Source organism: Leucoraja erinacea, chromosome 3, assembly GCF_028641065.1.
Source record: "Leucoraja erinacea ecotype New England chromosome 3, Leri_hhj_1, whole genome shotgun sequence".
In the NCBI taxonomy this organism is placed as follows: domain Eukaryota; kingdom Metazoa; phylum Chordata; class Chondrichthyes; order Rajiformes; family Rajidae; genus Leucoraja; species Leucoraja erinaceus.
Window position 1 is genome coordinate 72586087 of NC_073379.1, and position 18204 is coordinate 72604290.

Sequence of the window (18204 nt, forward strand, 5' to 3'; positions counted from 1 at the left end):
CACTGAAGTCAAACTAATGATGAACAATGTGTCTATATTCACCTGAGTACTTGTAACTCTTCTTCAGAGTTCTGAATTTCATCTCTGAGCCTTCGCCATCGCAGTAAGGATCTCAGCTGCTGTTGTTCCTTTGCTTCTTCCTGTACAAGCTGGGAAAATGTAGTCAATGAACACTTGACGATTGATACATGCTTAGCCTTGCAATATTAAACAAACAAAAAAAATTGCTGCAGGGAGCGAACATAGAATAATGGAACAGTAAAATATATATATGTACATAACAGTAGCAGTAGTGCAATTTTTCTGGGGGAAGGGGTGTCCCGGGGGGGAGGGGGGACTGGCAATCACCAAGGTGCAGAGTTAAGTTGTGTAACAGCCGCAGGGAAGAAGCTGTTCCTGAACCTGCTGGTCCGGCAATGGAGGAGACCTGTAGCGCCTCCCGGATGGGAGGAGGGTAAACAGTCTGTGGCTGGTAAACAGTTCTGCTGGTAGACTTGCTGCCTCACAGCACTGGAGACCCTGGTTCAATCCTGACCAAGTAGAAACAAGGAACTGCAGATGCTGTTTTACACAACATGGCACAAAGTGCTGGAGTAATTCAGTGGGTCAGACAGAATCTCCAGAAAACATGGATCGGTGACACTTTGGGTCGGTACCCTTCTTCAGACCTTCTTGAGACTGAAGAAAGGTTTTGATCTGAAACGTCACCTATCCGCAGTCTCCAGGGATGTTGCCTAACCTGTTTTTCTTCAGATTTCTGAATTTCATCTGTAACTGCTGTCTGTATTGAATTTGTACATTCGCCCAGTGACTTAGGTTTCCCTTGGGTACTACAGTTTCCCCCCATATTTAAAAAAATGTACAGGTTGGAAGATTAATTAGCCATTGTAAATTGCCCCTCATTTGGAGGTTAATGGTAGAATTTGGAGTGCATTAATGAGAATAAAATTGAGATCAATTGAGGAATACTGCAAACGCATGGCTGGCAGCCAGCATCAACTTGGTGGGTGGAATGCCCTATGTTTGTGCTGTGTGTCTCTGTGACTTGGTCCTTAAATCAGGCATTTACTGTGCGAATGATAACAATCTCACCATTTAGGTGGGATTGGATCTTCACATGTGGGCATACCACCAACACATTTCTTTGAGTTCTCAGACAACTTGTCGGGTCCAGGAAAATAAGCAACATCACTCTGAATTTCATAACAACTGATACTTCGCTGGTAACTAATTCTTCAATTGTGTGACGTCTGCACTTTATTTGATTTTTTGACTCTTTCATGATACAGGGGATGGTGTCTATATTTTTGGGCATGATGTTTTAGAATTCTAACACATTTTGTAAATCTCTTACTTGATCACGACTCCTTTCTATATGACCCCCAGTATTGCTGTGTGCCCCAGCACACATTCCTACACTGATATACACTTAAGAGGGTAAATTCTAGGAAGCCTGTAAAATGGCATGGTCAATATCAGGCACTCCAATTTGCTTCATGCTGGATTATAAAGGTGCAATTTAGTACACAATAATGAAACTGAAATATCAGATAATGTAGCAAACTAATTCAAATATTAAAACTAATATACAAGGATTTATCTTTTAAAATCTGCTTTGGATTCCCCGAGCATTCATATCAAGGAGAGGAATAAGGGGATTAAAGCACATATGGCTCACAGGGATAATATGCAGATGTGTTCTGCTAATGTATTAAATTTAATGTATTATACTCTAGAACGGCATGCTTTTAAAAGACACAATGAATGCCCAGACCGTGAATCAAACCTCTGAAGATAATAATGAAGATAATGCCAATAGTAGGGATGGGTAATCCAGTTGGGAGTCAAGTTATTGCTCATATTCTGCAAGTTGCCTCTTGGGATCTTCCGAGTTAAACAAATAAAATCACTAAATTAATTGGATAACCTGAATTTAACTGCACTTCACAAATCAGTTATTTCATTCATACCTTTAAGTGTCAGCTCTCATTCCTCTGAGTCAGAAGGTGTTGAACCCCATTAAAATGCTTGAGTCATAATAAAGCCTGCAACTTTAATGAGCCACAATGTGCCATATGGAGAGACTGCTCCATTGTCAGAGGTAATGTCTTTGGATCAGATGCTAAACTAGGGTCCTTTTTCTGACTAGCAGTGAAAGATCCCCTACTGTATTATTCAAAAAGCAGCATGGAACTTCTTAGGGTCCCAATCAACATTTGCCCATATTCATAAATTGGAGGAAAAAACTGCAAATAGTGGAAAGCTGAATTGAAAATAGAAAATGTAGCAAGCATTCCGCAGCTTAAGCCTCATCTTTATTGGGGAGAGAAACATTTCTGATCCGGTAAGCGTCATCAAAACTGGAAACGTATGTGCAATAGAGGAAGGATAGATAGAATCACGAGAATGTATATGATAGAGTGCACCTCAAAGATGCCAAGATAACAAGTATTTACTTTCATAGTGTAGCAACTAATTTACCCAGCTTTGCACTTCATTGGTGTTTATGGAAACCTGCATGTACAAATGGTTCCTGCTTTTCTATGACAGTGACTACAATCACAAGTACTTTGCTGTCTCCCAAGTGCTTTGAGATAGTCCAAGATAGGAAAACATGTATCATTGTTGCAGCATTTCAGTCAAATATCAGCTTGTCCTGATTAATATAGCCATTCAAGTACGACAAATCATTGGTAAAACGCAAAGTTCCACGTGACTCCGTTTTACTGCTCCAAATCTTTGTGCAGCTCTGAAACGGGTTCTGTGCATACCAATCATTCTGAATGCTTCAGCTCTGATCTCTGAGGATAAATAATGAGTGAAACGTAGTTCAAACAATAATCTTATTAACTTCAAGGAAACATGGTGGATAAGGATTATAGCCTCACAGAAAAATAACAGAATGGACAAAAGCAGGCTAGGCTAAGGAGCAGAGTAGTCAAGTCAAGAGAGTTTATTATCATGTGTCTCAGATAGGACAATGATATTTTTGCATTTGCTGCAGCACAACAGGATATTGTAGTCATAAATACAGATTAGATCAGTGTGTCCATATACCATAGAATATATATATACACACATCAATAAACAGATAAAGTGCAATAGGTTTTAGTTCTTAGTTTGTTTGAAGTTGTGTTCAATAGTCTTTTTTTTTTAAATATTTTATTTTATTAGAAGTAAGCACAGTCATATGGCACCAAAGTGCCTAATATATATTTTCATAATACATTTTATGTACAACTTCTTTTTTTTTTTTTTGTTACATTGAAAAAAGATTAGAATAAGAAAAAGAAGTTAGATAGTAAAGGATAGAAAGATGTGAAATATATAGTGTGTGAAGAAAGAAAACGAGTAAATGAAGAAAGTTGAGAGAGAAAATAGAGAAAATAAAATAAAATAAAAAAGAAAAGGAGATCATTATTTATAATCTTGACCAACCCTCGTCCAGTCCTGAAACAATTATTTTTTACAATTGTGTTGCACCATATGATTCCAAAAAAACGACAAATGGAGACCAACTCGTTATGAATTGGTCTGATTTATCCATTAGGAGGAATCGCATTTCCTCAAGATGAGCGGTGTCCAACATACTTGCAATCCACATTTTAAGCGTTGGTATTGATGTACCCTTCCAAAATTTAAGTATTAATTTTTTTGCTATTATTAAACCATAGTTAAGGAATAGATTTTGAGATGTGTTCAATTTATTCCCATCTTCCATTACACCAAATATAATAATTTCAGTATTAGGTTCCATTCTTGTCTTGAATAATTTTGTAAATATTTCAAAAATATCATTCCAAAATCTATAAAGTTTTATGCAGGAAACTAAGGAGTGTGTTATAGTTGCCTTTTGGGCTAGACATTTATCAATAGTCTGATGGCTGTGGGGAAGAAGCAGTTCCTGAATCTGGATGTTGCAGATTTCAGGCTCCTGTACCTTCTACCCGATGGCAGCGGAGAGATGAGTGTGTGGCCAGGATGGTGTGGATCCTTGATGTTGCTGGCAGCCTTTTTGAGGCAGCGACTGCGATAGATTCCCTCGATGGTAGGAAGGTCAGAGCCGATGATGGACTGGGCAGTGTTTACAACTTTTGCAGCCTTTTCTGTTCCTGAACACTCAAGTTGCCGAACCAAGCAAATATTCAACCAGTCAGCATGCTCTATACTGTGCACCTGTAGATGTTCGAGTGAGTCCTCCTTGACATACCGACTCTCCATAATCTTCTCAGGAAATAGAGGCACTGATGTGCTTTCTTTATGATTGCATCAGTGTTCTGGGACCAGGAGAGATCTTTGGAAATATGAACGCCCAGGAATTTGAAGTTCTTGACCCTTTCCACCATCGACTCGTTGATATAAATAGTAATAGTTGTACAGAGTTCTGTATATAAATGCCTAAAGTGTTAAAATGTTACTCTGGATCTGAAACTTTAGACTGGAGAATGGAGTTTGTAGTGAGAAAAGACAATGACCTTGGTCATCCCAAAATAAACAAGAACAGACTTTTGCTCATCCAGGCTTGGATGTCGGAGACACTGTCTATAAAATGAGGGGGAGTGTTGAAATAAGGAACTGTGGTGATGGGCTGTTTAAGAAGGAACTGCAGATGCTGGAAAATCGAAGGTACACAAAAAAATGCTGGAGAAACTCAGCGGGTGCAGCAGCATCTATGGAGCGAAGGAGATAGGCAACGTTTCGGCCCAAAACCCTTCTAATGTTAATGTTAATCATCATTCGCATCCTCTTGGAAATTTATTTTTTGAATGATGTTATCCAAGAGACAGCACATTAATGCAAAATAGGAATTATTTCTGATTACACGTCCCTTTGATTTTGAAGAATCAAGATTTCAAGATCCCACCAAACTTTTCATAACAATACTAAAACTTTCACCAGGCAGTAATGATGATAAAATGATATTTGTCCCAACACAACTGACCTGTGATTTGAAGGGAATTTTGGAAGGGATCCTGTCTTCTACACTTCTACCTAGTGTTGGAAGTTAAATGAAGAGTGTGTACTGCAAAAAGGATGGGAAGATGGACATAGTTTATAATAACCATATATAGATGAGATAAATACTTGGAATTAACTCACCAGGAAGACAAAGAAAATGGATGGTAAAAACACATTCAAAAGAAAATTATATTAACTTTCTTTGGACTTGTTAAATGGGGTAATCAGATAAATGATTCTATCTTTTTATTTCAGCGTAGTTTGAAAGATCATCTAGCCTTTTGTAGTCATGCATATATTTATGTGACAAAAAAACATAAATACATTTTTGGATCCTTTAGAACATTAAATTATATTTGGGGGAAATGTGCAATGCATTTGATTAAACTAACAGCCTTCATGATTAAAATGTGTCAAGTCAGAAGTGGCAAATATATGTAGAGAGTGCAAGCACCACTCAGGAGCAAACTAATCACAACATATTTCTTCCCAGATCATAAAATAAATCTATCCAAATCCATTCTGAACTGATTTATGTTCTTTGTTCTTTTATGTTCATTTTACGGTTCTGGCTTTCCCGTCTCAAGAAATTGACTTGCAAATTAACCCCAAAACAATATTTTCCTAGATAGTCTCTCTTTCTATTTCACGACTGGTGTAACTGTAATGATCAAAATGCCTGACTTTTGTGAATAAAAAACTCACTGGAATTCCACTCCCCCCACCCCCCACGCAAATCTTTCAGCATTTTGTTCTGGTATTCCAACTATATTTCATCTCAGAGATCCTGATTGATAATCCTAACAAAGTAAATTAATGTTAATGGAAATGGAAAAGAACAGCGTTGGCTTGTCAGAATGAACCACAAAAGGAAACAGGAAGAGATTGAATGGCATAAATCTCAGTCTAGTACTGATCTCAGGCATCAATCCCACTGCATGTAAATTGCTCTCGGTTATAATGGAGGCACAAGAGATTGCAGATGCTGGAGTACAAGGCAAAACAAAACTGCTGGTGGATTTAGTGGGTCAAGCATCACCTGTGGACCCTGCATCAGGACTGAGTGTATAGAAGGCTGGTAGCCAATAAGAGTTGAGAGGGAGAGGTGTGATGGGCTGGTAGTTGGAAACATCTGGAGTGACAATGATTTAAAAATAGAGCCACGTTGAGGGGTAAGAGGTAATAAGGGGACTTGAGAGACAATTACTACTTTGTAATAGTGGAAAAAGTAATGGCTAAGAGAGGCAGATGGAACAGGGGGGGGGGGGGGGGGGGGGGGTAGGGGGGGGGGGAAGTTGGGGGGGGAAGTTGAGGGACGGTGGGAGGGGATGAGTGGATCCAGATAAGAAAGGGATGATGGCAAGATGAAAGCAGATTGATGGGAGGGAAGTGGTATAGGAAGGGTTGGCCAAGGGAGAAGAAATCCAGGCGGAGAGAGGCATGGGTGATGGGCAGTTGGAACCAAGTGGGCAAGATAAGTAATCGAAGCAAACCAGAACAGCACATCATGTTCCTCTTGAATATCTTACAACTCAATGCTATAAACATTCCAATTTTAGGTAACCCACCATCCTAATTTTCCTTGCTCACTCCTGCTAGCAGATCTAGATCCACCTGCTCCCCCCCCCCCCCCCCCCCCCCCCCCCCCCCCCCCCACTTCACTGTATCTCCTTTCCATCTGCCCATCACCCATGCATGCATCTACTAGGGATATTTCTCCCTTGACTTTCCCTTCCTATTCCCCTGCCTCCACCCACCCATCATTCTGCACATCATCTGATTCCACCTATGACCTACCAACTCCTGCATCACCCATCCCTTCAACCTCTTTAAACTCACTATCTTTATCTCTGTGCTCACAATCCTGATGCAGGGTCTCAACCCGAAATGTTGACAATTCCTTTCCACAGATGATGCTCGACACATTGAGTTTCATCAGCACTTTACTTTTTAGCTTTGTATAATAGTATCTAATGTGAATAAACAACCATTGCTGTTTTGTAAAAAGGTAACACAGATATAACAATGGACATAGGATTTTAGATATAGAGAGATGCTAGCATTACGTCAAAGGCGATTGGATAATAAAGTATCCAAAAACATGATGGTCCAATCGGATAAATAAGAAGAAAATGACAGTACCCAAAAATCAAAGGGCAATAATTTTCAGGAAAAACATTATTCTGCCAGCAATGAATCGGAAGAGGTGGTGGAAGCAGAATCAGCAATACATTACAAAAGGGAATTAGATAAATGTTTATGGCTTTGGGGGACGGCCAGTGACTGGACCCAATTGATTAGAAAATTCAGTGGAAAAAATTACCTCTGTTCTACAATTCAATGATTCCAAAATACACAAATAAAGAAGATAGTTTTCTCAGAAAGCTGCAACATTTTTCAATTTCCATCCACTTTAATTATATTCACAGTGTATTTAAAAAATAAACATATTTTTTAAATATCCTTTGGACATTCCAAAGTATGTCACAAATGGGTGCATACAATTTAAATTGTTTACAGATATAGTGAAAAGATTTTAAACATCACCACAAAAAGATGTGAAAATAGTTAATGATAAAATATATCGGCAATGTATGATTTAGTTTTGCATCTACCAGCTGCTAATGTTAATTTAGACAACTTGGCACTACTGTAAGTTTCACACAATGTAAGGCTGAAACTTAAACTTACAATGCACTAAAATATACGTGGTTGGCATTTCAATATTACTTGGATTAAGTCATACTTGCACAAATATGTAATTATCTTTATTGTAAGAACATATCCAATTCCAATGTAGGACAACATTCAGAAAAAGCACACTCCTGATTCCCTCAAACGAAACCATCCCATACATACATGAAATTGCAAGAAGATAGTCAATTTGAAGGCCTCAAAGATCATCTACTCTTATTTTTCAGCTTTGTCTTCCAACGCAATCTCTAAAAGCATAATATAAACAATAACTTTGATTATCTGACTAGCAAAGCCCTGTTGGCATTCACATCCATGTCAGCATCAAAGTCAAAAACAGTGCCTGATTCAAGATAAAGTGGTCACTTGCCTATATACTCTGAAACTCTTTTCCCCATTCTGTCAAGAGAAACTTTGGTAATTTTAAATAAACACCTCACTACCATAACCACAAAAGAATCGAGCCCTGAGCACAATAGGGACAGCACATGGAAAAAAAATTAAATGTACCTTTTGTGCATTTGCCCAAAACACATCCTCCAAATAAGTCGCAAAGCCTTCACTTATCCATTCTTCAGTCCAATCACGAGCACCGATAGCCAATCCAAACCAGGCGTGGGCTATTTCATGGCTCAGACGCACACCACAGAGATGGTTTCCTCCGGATAAAACAGATTGCGATAGGAAGATGATATGTGGGCTTTAAAAAGAAAACACTATTAACAACCTGCATCAACATCTTGCAAGTCTGTTCTTCATTTATACATGAACACAATAATGTTTTATGCAAGATTTTCACAAACAGCTTACTTCAAAATTACTAAAGACAGCATCAAATATAATTACCTTAAGATAATGTAATTTATAACAAACTGAATTTGATAAAGGTTAATGCTTTTCATATTGTTCCTCAAACAATATAATTGCTTTTCACTGAAGTTCCACCCACACCGAACCACACAGAGCACTAGCCTATCACTTACAAACTCATGCAATTAAACTTCCTCAGAATTATCAGATGTCACGAGGGGTCCCATTATTTTTTATTCAGAAGTCATTCAATTCAGTAAATTGGAATTAAATTTGTTTTAATAAATTCAATAATGGACATAAATACTAATCTGTTGACATTGCTGAAAGCAGATTCATCCTAATTGCTGGTAACTTCACATAATACAACAGACTGCAGTGTAACTCCTGACTGGATTACATATTTTCTCTGTGCAATTGGGGATAGTCTCAACTATGGTCTGCATTTCACATTGCCATTACCATAATTTCAGGATGCTCAAGCTACTAGTCGGGCAATGCAGTAAAGGGACTCAACAAGTATGTCAGTGTCTGGCGGGTGGTGAAAACTGCCCAACGCATCACCGGTTCCTCACTCCCCTCCATTGATTCTGTTCAAAGCAAGCGATGTCTGTGAAGGGCGCGCAGCATCGTCAAGGACTGCTCTCACACCAGCCACAGACTATTTACCTTCCTACCATCCGGGAGGTGCTACAGGTCTCTCCGTTGCCAGACCAGCAGGTCCAGGAACAGCTTCTTCCCTGTGGCTGTTACACTACTCAACACTGTACCTCGGTGACTACCAGTCACCACCCCCCCCCCCATCCATCCTGTACTGATCCTCCCATTCAAGAATGGGGGGAACAGTCTGAAAAAGGGTCTCGACCCGAAACGTTGCCTATTTCCTTCGCTCCATAGATGCTGCCTCACCTGCTAAGTTTCTTCAGCACTTTTTTCTACCCCATCTATCCTGTACTGAACCCCCCCCCCCCCATTCAACATCACTGACATCCCCCGAATCTAAAACCCTCTCAATTTTACTTACTCCAACCAACACGTACTAATTCACCTGCCTCAATCCGTCCATTCCGCACCAATTTCCTTCTCATACGTACCCTCCCTGACCCTATTGTCCTGGAAATGTCTTCAGAGCGAACATTGACTATGTTTGTCGAAATGCAATCGGAATGTGTTTTAATTCCCAATGTTATTATTTGTTTTAATCGATAAAGATGGATTAATTATGTTGTGAACACGTGAAACATTAAAACTGCAGTGTTCGATTGTCACTGCTGCCGTTGACACGTTATTACAGAATTCATTTTAACTGCAAATCAAAGCGAGAGTTGCTGCCTTACAGTGAATGCAGTGCCGGAGACCCGGGTTCGATTCCGACTACGGGTGCAGTCTGTACGGAGTTTGTACGTGACCTGCGTGGCTTTTCTCTGAGATCTTCAGTTTCCTCCCACACTCCAAAGATGAACAGGTTTGTAGGTTAATTGGCTTGGTAAATGTAAACATTTAAAAAAAATTGTCCCTAGTGGGTGTGGGATGGTGTTAATGTGCGGGGATCGCTGGTCGGCGTGGACACGGTGGGTCGAAGGGCCTGCTTCCATGCTGTATTTCTAAACTAAACTAATGAAAGACGGTATAAAAGAAGTGTTACAGAAAATATATTTGTTTTTGAGATATAGATGTGTGGGTAATGCCAGCATTTGTTGTCTATCCCTAATCACTCTGAATTGAGGAGGCAATTGAGAGCTGCGTACAAACTATGCCAGATATGGCTGGCAAACTTCCTTTCCTGAAAGTTGAGTGAACCTGACTTGTTTTGGGATGATACAAGTATGTCATGATGCAATCAGCAATACTATTTTTTTTTACTGCAGATTAACTTAATTACCCGCATTTCAACTCCCTATCATACTATTTTGTTGCAGGTTCAATGTGTTGGACTTAACTAGGCTTCTGCACCTCAACTTGAAAAATGGGGAGAGGAATTTCAGAACAATCATCTTTAGCACTGGATTCAGATTCAGATTCCAACTTTATTGTCATTGTGCAGTGTACAGTACAGAGACAACGAAATGCAGTTAGCATCTCACCAGAAGAGCGAACATAGAATAATGAGCAATAAATATTATGTGTACATACAGTCGTAGGATGCATTTTTTCTGGGGGAGGAGGGGGGGGGGGGGGGGGGGGGGGGGGGGAGATCAGATCAGCGCAGGATGAAAGGGGGGTGGGGGGGGGTCAGTACACAGTGTGGTCAGAGGGTTTGTGCAGGATGAATGAGGGAAAGGTGCAGGGTAAATGGAGGGTGGGTCAGTACGGGATGAATGCGTGGATTAGTACAGGATGGATGGGGGAGGGACAAGTACAGGGTGAATTAGGGAACCAGTGTAGGATGGATGGGGGGAGGGGGGTGGCAGGAGAATCAATGCGAGGTGGATAGTGATCAGCGCAGGATGAATAGATTGGGGGGGATGGGGAGTGGAGCACAGGGGAGGTCAATGAGGACTGGATCGAGGCGGGCATGGGGATCAGTGCTGGATGTAGAGGAGGGGTCCCAGGATAAGGGGGGGGGGAGGGGGTGGAGGGGGCGTACAAGAGAGAGAGAGAGAGAGAAGGGGGGCGAGGTATGGAGGAAGGAGGGTCAGCGCTCCTCGGACAACATCGCCCCGCTGCCTTGGCCGTTGGGAACTCCTCGCCACCGCCTCCCTCCTCCACCAACCAACAGCAAGGTGTGGGGCCGAGCGGTGCAGCTCAAAGATCCTATAGCTATCGGATCGATGGTGCAGCTGCTTCAGAAGTGGTGCAGCGAAACACGGGTCCTGAACAGCGGCAGCAGCCGCTGCGACAGCGGCTCCCTCCTCCTCCCTGATAGCGGACGCTGCTTGCAAACCCGCTAACGGCATAACCGCTTTCAATACAAACCCTCCCGCATGCCGAGGCCTCCCCCTCCCTCCCTCCTCCCGGCCTCGGCATGCGGGAGGGTTTGTTTTGAAAGTGCGCCGTCAGCGGGTTTGCAAGTAGCGGCCCTTATCAGGGCGCGCGGGGGGCGGGTGGAGGAGGAGGAGATGAGCCGCTGTCGCTGTTTGGGGGCCGTCATTCGCTGCGACCCTTCGTCACCCCGCACCTAGTATCTTTCCCATGCTATACAGCCGTCACGACACAAAATCACGTTCCTTTTCTCCAGAGATGCTGCCTGACCCGCGGAGTTACTCCAGTTTTTGTGTCTATCTTCGGTACAAACCAGTATGGTTGCCAAGCCGGGCAAAATGACTCGGTGTTTAGGTTGCCCGGCGGTGCTTTGAGTGGTCAATGGCAGCTGGGCAACCGTTAATTTCGAGCCCTGTGTTACTTCCTCCCTTCTACGATTCAGGGTCCCAAATATTGTATCCAGAAAAAGTAGGGATTCACTCCCCCTCGTTCTGATCTAGTTTATATATTTTGGTGATCACAACGTGGCTGCCTCTACATTGTAGAAGCCAAACACAGATTGGCTAATCACTTTGAGCACCTTCCCACCATCAAGCCCCAGGAATAACACTGTGTATCCAGTTGTCTGCCTCTTTACCAATATCCCACTGCCAATTTTGATGTCCATCAAGCTCAGAAACAATCTGAGCATCTTCCAAGCTCAGTATCAAATTTTCCAACTTTAGATTATCTGCTCTTTATATCTGTTTATTTAAGAACCATTTCCACTTGCCAAGCTTTTTTGATTTAATCTGTGTACAATCTGAACTGCATTAACAACAAATTACACAGCCAAGGAGGCTTAATTAATCCCAGCTGCCTCATCCTCAGAGAAATTTACTTTCTACCACTCATTTGCTTCTCCCACCTTTATTGCGAGCTAGGTGGGAGACTCTTTCTTGAGTCTGATGAAAGGTCCCTCACCTTAATGACCAGGCAGCTTAATGTGCTAGTAATGATTGGCATTAAGCCATCTCCACAAACCCTATCACAGACACTTCCTTTGCCCTACACATCCCACTCCACCTTCTCGCCCGTTTTCTTCCATCAATTAAAGGAATATTCATTTTGTCTCTATATTTTGCCTGTTGTCACTGTTAACATTTCTTTATCCTCAAGCACTTTACACACATCTTCAGATCTGGGGTGTTTTCTTTTGTTGAATCTGCTATAAAAATACAGCTAATTATTGTTGCTATCTCCACTTTGTTGGTAAGTTGGTGCAGTGTGTTTTCTGCAGGATGTGGGATGTCAAGGACACACCATTGGAGTTTCTGGAAACTACACCGGCAGAAATTGTGTCCAGGTGCAGCTCCTGAATGAACGTGTTGGGGAACTGGAGAAGCAGCTGGATAACCTCAGGGTCATCCGGGAAAACGAGAGTTTCCTGGACAGGTCCTAGAGTGAGGTTGTCACGCCAAGGATATAGGAAGAGCGAAGGTGGGTGATTGTGAGAAATGGGAGTAAACATGGTGGCTGTGACTAATGTAAACAGGTACACCCGCTTGGGAGCTGTCGGGGCAGACAACGCTTCCAGTCCGAGTGGTGGACAGGTCAGTGGCTCCAATCCTAGCGATGAGACTTGACCCGTGAGACCGACGTCGGGCAGAGCCATAGTGGTGGGCGACTCCATTGTCCGAGGTGCGGACTGGAGATCCTGTGGCAACAGGCGAGACTCGAGGATGGTTTGTTGCCTCCCTGGTGCCAAGGTTCAAGATATCACAGACCAACTTCAGAACATCCTTGAGAGGGAAGGTGAACAGCCGGCAGTAGTTGTGCACGTGGGTACGGACGACATCGGGAAGAAGAGGAAGGAGGTTCTGCAACGTGAGTTTAGAGAGTTAGGAAGAAGACTGAAAATCAGGACCTCTAGGGTGGTTATCTCTGGATTGTTTCGAGTACATCATGCTAGTGACAACAGCAACAGGGAGATAGGGGATCTGAATGTGTGGCTGGGGGGCTGGTGCAGGGAGCAAGGATTTAGATTTATAGACCACTGGGGTCTCTTCTGGGGTAGGGGTGACCTGTACAAAAGGGACGGATCACACCTTAACTGGAGGGGGACCAATGTTCTGGCAGGCAGGTTTGCTAGGGCTACACGTGTGGGTTTAAACTAAATAGTGGGGGGGAGGGATTGGCAAATTGGCAGTATAAAGATGGAGATAAAGGGGAAGTGAGTACAGGAAAAGTTACAAAAGACTCCCGAATTAGTGGGAAGGTTAGTTCGAGAAGTGATAAGAGAGTACGGTCAGGGGCAATAGTGAGCGGTGTGAGAGGGGAGGTGAATACCAAAGTCAAAGTGTTGTATATGAATGCGCAAAGTATAAGAACTAAAGTGGATGAGCTTGAGGCTCAGTTAGAAATTGGCAAGTATGATGTTGTGGGAATTACAGAGACATGGCTGCAAGAGGACCAGGGCTGGGAATTAAATATTCAAGGGCATACATCCTATCAAAAAGACAGAGGTGGGCAGAGGGGGTGGGGGAGCTCTGTTGGTAAAGAATGAAAGAATTGCAAGGGGTGACATAGAATCAGGAGATGTGGAGTCAGTATGGTTAGAATCGAGGAATTGTAAGGGTAAAAAGACCCTAATGGGAATTATCTACAGGCCCCAAACAGTAGCCTGGATATAGGGTGAAAGTTGAATCAAGAGTTAAAATTGGCATGTAGCAAAGATAAAACTACGATTGTTATGGGAGGTTTCAACATGCAGGTAGACGGGGAAAATCAGGATGGTACTGGACCCTAAGAAAGGGAGTTTGTGGAGTGCCTCTGTGATGGATTCAGAGCAGCTTGTACTGGAGCCTACAAGGGAGAAGGCAATTCTGGATTTAGTGTTGTGTAATGAACCGGATTTGATAAAGGGAACTCAAAGAGGCCATTAGGAGCCAGTGACCATAATATGATGTTTTAATCTACAATTTGAGAGGGAGAAGGGTAAATCGGAAGTGTCAGTATTACAGTTGAACAAAGAGGACTATGGAGCCATGAGGGAGGAGCTGGGCAAAGTTGACTGGAAAGATACCCTAGCAGGGATGACAGTGGAACGACAATGGCAGGTATTTCTGGTGAATAATACAGAAGGTGCAGGATCAGTTCATTCCAAAGAGGAAGAAAGATTCTAAGGGGAGTAAGAGGCGACCGTGGCTGACAAGGGAAGTCAGGGACAGTATAAAAATAAAAGAGAAGTATAACATAGCAAAGATGAGTGGGAAGCCAGAGGACTTTTAAAGAGCAACAGAAGATAACTAATAAGGCAATACAGGGAGAAAAGATGAGGTACGAAGGTAAGCTAGCCAAGAATATAAAGGAGGATAGTAGAAACTTCTGTAGGTATGTGAAGAGGAAACAATTAGTTAAGACAAATGTGGGTCAGTTGAAGGTGAATTTATTGTGGGGAACAAAGAAATGGCAGATGAGTTGAACCGGTACTTTGGATCTGTCTTCACTAAGGAAGACAGAAACAATCTCCCAATGTACTGGTGGCCAGAGGACCTAGGGTGGCAGAGGAACGGAAGGAAATTCACATGAGTTAGGAAATGGTATTGGGTAGACTGATGGGACTGAAGGCTGATACATCCCCAGGGCCTGATGGTCTGCATCCCAGGGTACTTAAGGAGGTGGCTCTGGAAATCGTGGACGCATTGGTGATCGATCATTTTCCAATGTTCTATAGATTCAGGATCAGTTCCTGTGGATTGGAGGGTAGCTAATGTTATCCCACTTTTTAAGAAAGGCGGGAGAGAGAAAATAGGGAATTATAGACCAGTTAGCCTGACATCGGTGGTGGGGATGATGCTGGAGCTAATTATAAAAGATGAAATGGTGGCTCATTTGGATAGCAGTAACAGGATTGGTCCGAGTCAGCATGGATTTACGAAGGGGAAATCATGCTTGACTAATCTTCTGGAATTTTGTTTTCAGGATGTAACTAGGAAAATGGACAAGGGAGAGCCAATGAATATAGTGTACCTGGACTTTCAGAAAGCCTTTTGTTAAGGTCCCACATAGGAGATTAGTGGCCAAAATTAGAGTACATGGTGTTGGGGGTATGGTACTGACATGGATAGAGAAGTGGTTGGCAGACAGGAAACAAAGAGTATGGATTAACAGGTCCCTTTCAGAATGGCAAGCAGTGACTAGTGGGGTGCCACAAGGCTCGGTGCTGGGACCGCAGCTATTTACAATATACATTAATGATTTAGATGAAGGGATTAAAAGTAACATTAGCAAATTTGCAGATGACACAAAGCTGGGTGGCAGTGTGAACTGTGAGGAGGATGCAGGGTGACTTGGACAGGTTGGGTGAGTGGGCAGATGCATGGCAGATGCATGTTACAAATTATTTAATGTGATTACATGACATGCTTGGCAAAATATTTATGTACACTAAAAAGGTACATTTCAATTAGAAATGATGCTAGCAATTGTGATAAACCAAAGTACATGCTGACCTTGGGTTAATATTACCAGTTCCACAGTGAAACAAAATATTTAACTTGAGACTGTGCAGTCCATGACTCATAAGACATATCCAGGCTGCAAAGAATAACCTCAGGAATCTTAAATAAATAGGAATCCAGACATACAGCACACAGGATAAAACTCATGCATAAACAGAGGTGAAAGTTAAAAAATGTATCATGCCTAACTTTAGAACAGTTTAACATTTTTCCCCATCCCAAATATTGGCACTGCATCCATTCATAGCCAATATCTGCAGTAATATGCAATAATTTTAAACTTGCACCATATCAGGCCACCTCATGTTTACATATGTCAGTCAGAGAGGGATATAGCACAGAAACAGACTCTTCGGCCTACTAAGTCCATGTTGACTACGAAGCACCCATGTTTACATTAATTTTCAACTGATAGAAACATAGAATAGATGCAGGAGTAAACCATTCAGCCCTTCGAGCCAGTACTGCCATTCATTATGATCACGGCTGATCATCCAAAATCAGTACCCGGTTCCTGTTTTCTCCCATATCCCTCGATTCCAGTGAATTGGCCTCCACTGCCTTTTGTGGCAGTTTATTCATTTTATTTTCCCACATTTTCATCACTTCCCTTCCGATTCGACCGCTCATCTACACACTAGGGGCAATTTGCAGAGGCTGTTAGCTGTACCAGTGTGCCATTAATTTATGTTAGCATTTGTAAGATGTTTCTCATAGATATAGTTATATCACTCTTCACCTCCATTGACATTTACAAACATGCAAATGTTAAGGTGGCAGTAAAATTCAGGATGGTATCTTTTAGACACAAAATAATGTGACAGGTAAACCGAGCTAGCTTTCTCAGATAGCACAAGGGCTCAGCATCATTCAAATGTTCTTTAGATAAGGGAGACTCCACAGAATTGGAAACCATGACATTCTACAGTGCACTCCATAATGTTTGGGAGAAAGACCCATCATTTACTTATTTGCCTCTGTACTCCACAGTTTGAGATCTATAACAGAAAAAAAAAAATCACATGTGGTTAAAGTGCACATTGTCAGATTTTATTAAAGGCCATTTTTATATATTTTGGTTTCACCAAGTAGAAATTACAGCTGTGTTTATACATAGTCCCCCCCCCCATTTCAGGGCACCATAATGTTTGGGACACATGGCTTCACAGGTGTTTGTAATTGCTCATTTGCATACAATTGCCTCCTTAATGCAGGTATAAGAAAGCTCTCAGCACCTAGTCTTTCCTCGTCTTTCCATCACGTTTGGAAACTTTTATTGCTGTTTATCAACATGAGGACCAAAGTTGTGTCAATGAAAGTCAAAGAAGCCATCATGAGACTGAGAAACCAGAATAAAACTGTTATAGAGACATCAGCCAAACGGCTTACGAAAATCAACTGTTTGGAACATCATTAAGAAGAAAGAGAGCACTAGTGAACTTACTAATCGCAAAGGGACTGGCAGACCAAGGAAAACCTCCACAGCTGATGATAGAAGAATTCAAGTTCAAGTGAGTTTATTGTCATGTGTCCCTGTATTATAGGACAATGACATTCTTGCTTGGCTTAAGCATACAGAACATAGTAGGCATTTACTACAAAACAGATAAATGTGTCCATATACCATGATATAAATATATACACACATGAATAAATAAATTGGTAAATTCACAATAAATTAATAATCAGAGTTTTGTCCGAGCCAGGTTTAATAGCCTGATGGCTGTGGGGAAGTAGCTATTCCTGAACCTGGTTGTTGCAGTCTTCAGGCTCCTGTACCTTCTACCTGAAGGTAGCAGGGAGATGCGTGTGTGGCCAGGATGGTGTGGGTCTTTGATGATACTGCCAGCCTTTTTGAGGCAGCGACTGTGATAAATCCTCTCGCTGGAAGGAAGGTCAGAGCCGATGATGGACTGGGCAGTGTTTACTACCTGTTGTAGGCTTTTCCTCTCCAATTCTCAATATAATAAAGAAAAATCCCCAAACACCTGTCCGACAGATCAGAAACACTCTTCAGGAGTCAGGTGTGGATTTGTCAATGACAACTGTCCGCAGAAGACTTCATGAACAGAAATTCAGAGGCTACACTGCAAGATACAAACCACTGGTTAGCCGCAAAAATAGGATGGCCAGGTTACAGTTTGCCAAGAATTACTCAAAAGAGCAACCACAGTCTAGAAAAAGGTCTTGTAGACAGATGACACGAAGATTATCTTATATCAGAGTGATGGCACTAAAGTATGGAGGACAGAAGGAACTGCCCAAGATCCAAAGCATACCACCTCATCTGTGAAACACAGTGGTGGGGGTGTTATGG

The 18204-nt window shown here is 42.0% G+C and overlaps 1 protein-coding gene across 4 annotated transcripts in view; it reads right to left on the minus strand.

Moving 5' to 3' along the window:
* Window positions 1-18204, minus strand: part of aopep (aminopeptidase O (putative)) — a 166854-nt gene that overhangs the window by 103835 nt on the left and 44815 nt on the right. For all 4 annotated transcript variants that reach the window (XM_055632917.1, XM_055632918.1, XM_055632916.1 and 1 more), the window contains exons 6-7: window positions 8164-8353; window positions 43-149 (exon numbers count right to left, since the gene is read on the minus strand). In XM_055632917.1, the coding sequence (XP_055488892.1) occupies window positions 43-149; window positions 8164-8353 (297 nt within the window). The remainder of the gene's footprint in view (window positions 1-42; window positions 150-8163; window positions 8354-18204) is intronic.